This window comes from Gymnodraco acuticeps, unplaced genomic scaffold (assembly GCF_902827175.1).
Source record: "Gymnodraco acuticeps unplaced genomic scaffold, fGymAcu1.1, whole genome shotgun sequence".
Classification (NCBI taxonomy): domain Eukaryota; kingdom Metazoa; phylum Chordata; class Actinopteri; order Perciformes; family Bathydraconidae; genus Gymnodraco; species Gymnodraco acuticeps.
The window spans coordinates 4,142,837-4,149,143 of record NW_022990583.1 but is presented as its reverse complement, the minus strand read 5'-3'; the positions used below and the strand labels follow the sequence as shown (position 1 = coordinate 4,149,143).

Genomic DNA, 6,307 nt, shown 5'->3' with positions numbered 1-6,307 from the left:
CGTAAACATAACTTTCCAGAGCAGTAAAATCCTTCCTCATAGTAGGCCTATTATAAAACAATTTGATGTGTTTTGGCGTATGAAAAGCCTATTTAATAAAAGTTATTTAAATAGTTTAATAGACAGAAATGTGTCCAAATGTGTGTCTTTTCATGGGATATAAATTATTTAGAAAATATTGAGAAATGTTTTCACAACATTGTAAAAGCTGAAACTGATTTCTGATTTGATCCTATGCATAGGAGCATAAATGATGTTTAAGAAGGTTTAACTTGTTAACATTCAAAATCAACTGTTTACTGGTGGTTATTTTATCAAATTCAATTCATACAATCCGTGGGGTTAAAGTCAAAGGTTTCAGTGGAGGGAATCTGTGGCACCGGCAGCTCCTGTGTCGCCTTGTAGTTTGGGTTCGGAGCTTCGTTATGGAAGCAGTTTAGCCTGTCGCTGCCCATCGGCTTGCAGCATTCAGATTGACGATCCTTTATGCTTGCGTCCTCCTCACAGTAGGAATTGATTGCGAACTTCCACTGTAGTTGGAACAAAACCACAGACAGTCAGTATGTATTGTTGAGAGCTTTATAGTATGTTGAATACTTAAAACGAAAGTTAGTTATAATCAAATATAATCAATTATATTCTTGTATAACCCACAATGAAAATGCTTCATATTTTAGGTTTTTCTATATTTACAGCATAAACAAAACACAAGTGGTTTGTTAAGTTGAATGTAAGACCTATAAGGATTTATGCCTTACTCTCTGATAAGAGAGTAGGCAGTTTTTTCCCTCTCCTCTGACAGCAGTTCACAGGGAGGGGGGCTCCTGACTTAAGGAGAAACACATTGAGGCCTCAAAAAGGTTGTTATGTCATAGCCATAGAATATGTCTGGTCATGTTGTTTTTTTTTACACAAACATGGGAAGGTGTGTCTTATGCCATAGCCAATAGAAGATGTTGGTTGGGAATAGAGGAGGTGTTTTTTTGGGGTTTCGATCCGTTTTTTTTAGCATAAAGAGACTGGTTTTTTGAGAGAGCGCGAGAGAGAGGGGGAAACCCCTGGTATACTCTCTCCCGGTAGGCTCTGGCCCTCAGAGCTGGGTAAATGGCTCTCGGTAAGGTTATCTGGAATGCGTTATTAGTACGTGCAGGATCTCAGAACTAATAGATCTATTTAGATCTACCTGGAAGGCGTTATTAGTACGTACAGGAATCTTAGAACTAATAGCTCTATTTAGATCTACCTGGAAGGCGTTATTAGTACGTACAGGAATCTTAGAACTAATAGCTCTATTTAGATCTACCTGGAAGGCGTTATTAGTACGTGCAGGATCTCAGAACTAATAGCTCTATTTAGATCTACCTGGAAGGCGTTATTAGTACGTACAGGAATCTTAGAACTAATAGCTCTATTTAGATCTACCTGGAAGGCGTTATTAGTACGTACAGGAATCTTAGAACTAATAGCTCTATTTAGATCTACCTGGAAGGCGTTATTAGTACGTACAGGAATCTTAGAACTAATAGCTCTATTTAGATCTACCTGGAATGCGTTATTAGTACGTACAGGAATCTTAGAACTAATAGCTTTATTTAGATCTTGGATAGATGAGAAATATGAATTAAGGTTTTAGATAAAAATATAACCCCAGCATGATATGTTGCGTATGATTATAATGTGTTAAAAGGTAAAAACCCTGTATTAGTTTGGACCTATTTTTCTTCAAATAAACTGATCTCACCTGTTGGATTGGGACAACTAAAAGAAAATCTGTGCTCTCCTCTCCTGCTTCAAAGGTAAGACTGCACCCTGCCACACACACTTAGGTAGGAACACACTCCATTTACTGATATCAAAATCCTTCGGGATCCCTTAAACAGATTAAAAAAGAGTTGTCTGAATAGAAACAGCAGTTAATTGAACCTGGTTCTTCGGGGAGTTAATAGAGGTGAGATCTTGCTGACGTTGGTGGATCTGAGCCAAGCAGTAAACTTACATAGACTCAATAACTTCGGTCAGGTCAATTAGTAGGTCAGAGTAATTTACCGGAATAAATTATCAGGACCTCGCCGACTCTAAACAGTATGCATTCGTCTTTTAATAGTGACATGAAGTCTGCATGCGACTGTATTTTAAGTGAATGGGCCAGCTGCAATATATAGAGTATCTTTTAAGATACAATTACACAAATCTCAAAAACAAATATTAGGCGAAAAGATTAAGAAAAGGCTTTTTTCACTAAAGAATTGGAGGCATGTTTGTTGCTTGGCCTTCAGACCGATCCTCTGGTTCTCATGCCAAGGCCTGTCTGTTATGCCAGGCTGGGCTGCATATAATGGGCTTACCAGCTGAAAACACCCACGGCCTTTATCTTTGTTCCCAAAAGCAAGTACCATCATCTCAGCAATGTGAAGAATGTGTTTTGCCCTTTTTATGTCCAGGGTAGAACAAAAACACGCACAAAAATGTGTTTGGAGTACTATACGCTATAGAAATGATCAAACAAAGCTTCAGGAACTAAGGTAATATAAATATAAAGTTACTGAAGTTGGCAATTAAGATCATATTTATGAGAGCATTCCTCCACATAAAGTATTAAGTGGATAACATTAAAATGATCTTGTTTTATAATTATAAATTAACACGAATTGGGATCAAGCTTCGGTTGATCCCAATATCTTGAGTCTAATGACAAGATAATGCAAAAACATTATCAACAAGGTGGAGTACAAAAATTGTAGCACAATTAAAGTTAAAAGATGCAGGATATCCTATAATGTCACTTTTATACTGAGTTGAAGAAATAGCTGAATTGGCTGTAGGTGACTCACCGCCATTGAGGCGCAACACAGCGTCACCTCTGTCCCCCACGTGTGGTTGCTCCCGCAGCATGCATTTAAGAGGTACTCTAACTCGTTGACAGAACTGGCCATTCGCTTCAACTTCCCATAACCACTGACAGGAAAGTACGAGTCTGGGTAGCGGGGACGATGGTCTCCATTGATACAGATGGCTTGGATATTGTCGAAAGTCGGTTGGCCGAGGGGGAACTCAACAGGATATTCCAGCCGTGGAGGGCCACCAGCGGAACGGGGCCGAAAACTTGGTCGACCTTAGAGGAAAAGACAGGAATTATACTGTTATTTGATACAAATACAGCGACAGGTGAATTCAATTAAAAGTTAAGGGAGGAAAATAAATACGAACCTCCTCTAGCTGTCAAGCCTAGCTCCTGGACCTTCCAGGTATTTGCGGAATGGGGTAGTTGCATTTCTGAAAGACAACACGATTTTAAAACAAGGATTTACAAAATATATATATTTGCCAGTGTCAACCCATATTAGGGCACCAGGGGGACAGAAATAATGATGTGGTATATGATTTATGTTTTAAAATCCCGCTCTGAACATCTAAGATTATTTTGATTAGATACTGCACTAGTATTGTGAACTCGCACCTTGCATGAATTCGTCAATGTCGAAGGTGACCTCGCGTTGCTCGACGGCTTTCCCTTCTGGAAATTGTAAACACAACGAAGAGAAAGAGGGAAAGAGAAAGAGGCAGAAAGCCATTAAAAGTTATGCAACCGTTATTGCACAAATTATACTGAGAACCAGTGGTGACCATTATATTCAATGGTCTTTCAAGTCTTTCAAATGTTACTAAAGTAAACTTTTGTAACATCAGAGAAATGTACTCAATCAATGTGATGAGTAATGTTAATTACAACACTTTATTTAGTCAGTGACTCATCATTTAATATTGACACTCAATAAAGAAGATTTACCATTTATAATATTCAAGTTGCACTAAAGTGCTTGGACTAAGTTTTACTGGTGGGAAGTAAGTACATTTACTCAAGTACTGTACTTAAGTACAATTTGTAGGTACTTGTACTTTACTTGAGTATTTGCATTGTATGCTACTTTGTACTTATACTCCACTAAAACTCAGAGTTAAATGGTGTACTTTTACTCCACTACATGTATTTAATAGGAGTTATACTTTACAGATTTGGATTAATGATGTGAAATATAATCAACACTTAAATTAGACTTTAGTTACACCTGGAGTAAATTCACAAACTACCCTGCAGTATGCACAGTCATTAAAACTATAGCTGCACCTTTACAAGCTTTTATAACACTTTAATGCATAAATAATTATCAAAACATACAATATTATTCTGAAATGGACCAATCTGCATAATGGCTTATTTTACTTTTGGTACTTTAAGTATATTTTTATGCTAAAACGTTTGCATTATTTTACTTTAATAATATGTTTGATTGAAGGACTTTGACTAGTAACCGAGTATTCCTACATACTGGTACTTTCACTCAAGTAGCCTACAAGGTCTGAGTACTTTTCCCAACTCTGCGTGTAGGCTACTGTGATATACAAGTCCTTATTGCGACAGGAGGATTAATGTCAGCTGGTCTGCGAAATGAAGGCAGAGCAGTTTCGACGAACAAAAATGGAGTCAAGAAGCAACTTCTATCATGAAAACAACAAGAAGAAGAAGAAGAAGAAGAAGAAGAAGAAGAAGAAGAAGAAGAAGAAGAAGAAGAAGAAGAAGAAGAAGAAGAAGAAGAAGAAGAAGAAGAAGAAGAAGAAGAAGAAGAAGAAGAAGAAGAAGAAGAAGAAGAAGAAGAAGAAGAAGAAGAAGAAGAAGAAGAAGAAGAAGGAAAATAACAGTAGGCTACCAACCCTCGGATGCTGAGCTCAGTAACACCAAGACCAATGCTGTGCAGCAGGCTCGAGCCGCAGGAGACCCCATGGCGCAGAGTATAGTGTCGTGAACGGTTTGTCCCGCAGATACTGTTTGTCTGTCCTCGCGCAGAGAGAGAGGCCGCCCAGAGACACACACACACACACACACAAACACCGGCCAGTAATTGGTTGAACAGAGACGGCCCTGCTGTCTGTCAGACCGTAAACGCGCAACCGTGCAAACAGATGTTATAGTCAGGGGTGCACATAACTTTTTTGCCCTGGTTCTCAAAGGAGCACCTGGAGATGTTGCTTGGTGCTCATCCTTAAAATGAAATAAACCGTAACTTTTGAGGGGGTCTTTATTTGCCAGACACACGGCACTGAACACACATGCAGAGGTGAACACAGAACACACATGCAGAGGTGAACACAGAACACACATGCAGAGGTGAACACAACACAAGACAACATTAGCACGACCAGTAATCCTACAAGCATCACTACCCTCCTGACTGTTCTCCTCACTGTCTTCCTCTCTGTCAGACATGGTAGCTGATGATGTAGGCCTACTTCTTTCTCTCTGGTTGAGTCTGCGATTAGCTGCTTGCATCCACAAGTCAACAGCTAGTTTTGGGTCGAAAGTCTCTGTTGTCATCGTAGACAAGTGGATGTAATCAAATAAGTATGTGAACATAACCAATAGCCTACCATAGCCAATAACAAATTAATGTAACTTGTTTTATTTGTGTTGGTCATTAATATCTTATTTTACCTTAACATTTATTTATTTATGCATTTGTTTTTTGTCTCCAGTTTTAAAGGATATTTTTGCTTACTGTCCTATAGTATACATTGGAATGATTTAAAACCTGTTTATCCCAATAATTACAAAGGAGTGCCTTGGAAATATGTGTTTACATAAATTGTGACCAAACCGTTTGAATTTAGACTAAGAGTCCTTTACCTCACTGAGCTGTAGTTAACTTATCAGCCTCTCAGTCTGACTGGAGAGGACTCTCCCTCCACATTATTGTAGAAACATCTTCTTCTTATCTCCGTTAGAGCAGCTAGCACGGCACCAGATTATAATAACAACAGCGCTGGTACCACCCTCCCTCTCTCCCTCGCTCACTCGCATTTTGTCTGTGAGCTGCGGGCGCCAGATAAGCCAACATCCCCCATTTTCATCACTTACAGCGCCCATCGTACAGGGCAAATGAAAGGTGGAACCGGGGTGAAAAGGGTGTTACATTTACTTAATTGTGAATATTGTTACATCAAGGCCGAAAATTAGGATGAGCCCCAACGGTCAAAATGTTTTTTTCCCTCCCAGAACTGCCAGTGCAGCGACTCCCCAGATCTGGCGCCCTAGGCGAACATCTAGCCAGTGCTACGATATGAGTTCATATCATGGTTCATATGCAACTCGCAAATATATTTCTCTCTCTCTCTCTCTCTCTTCTCTTTCTCTCATCTCTCCTCTCCTCTATTTTCTCTTCTCTCTCTCCTTCTCAATGTTGGTACGCAAATGCGCTTTGTTTCAAATGACCCGGTGCTATTTTTTGGCGCAATGCGCACCTGCGCACCAGTT

The 6,307-nt window shown here is 39.3% G+C and overlaps 1 protein-coding gene across 2 annotated transcripts; it reads right to left on the bottom strand.

Moving 5' to 3' along the window:
* Positions 1 to 281: 281 nt before the first annotated feature.
* LOC117553931 (extracellular matrix protein 1-like) lies at positions 282 to 5,055 on the bottom strand. Of its 2 annotated transcripts, XM_034228065.1 has the most exons (5): positions 4,711 to 5,046; positions 3,458 to 3,514; positions 3,208 to 3,273; positions 2,832 to 3,112; positions 282 to 530 (listed from the first exon to the last, which is right to left on the bottom strand). In XM_034228065.1, the coding sequence occupies exons 1-5, from the start codon at positions 4,778 to 4,780 to the stop codon at positions 321 to 323; spliced, it is 684 nt and encodes a 227-aa protein (XP_034083956.1). In that variant the 5' UTR covers positions 4,781 to 5,046; the 3' UTR covers positions 282 to 320. The 2 variants fall into 2 exon arrangements, with proteins under 2 accessions (XP_034083956.1, XP_034083957.1); XM_034228066.1 differs by lacking the exons at positions 3,208 to 3,273; positions 3,458 to 3,514 and having other exon boundaries at positions 4,711 to 5,055.
* Between the last annotated feature and the right edge of the window lie 1,252 nt (positions 5,056 to 6,307).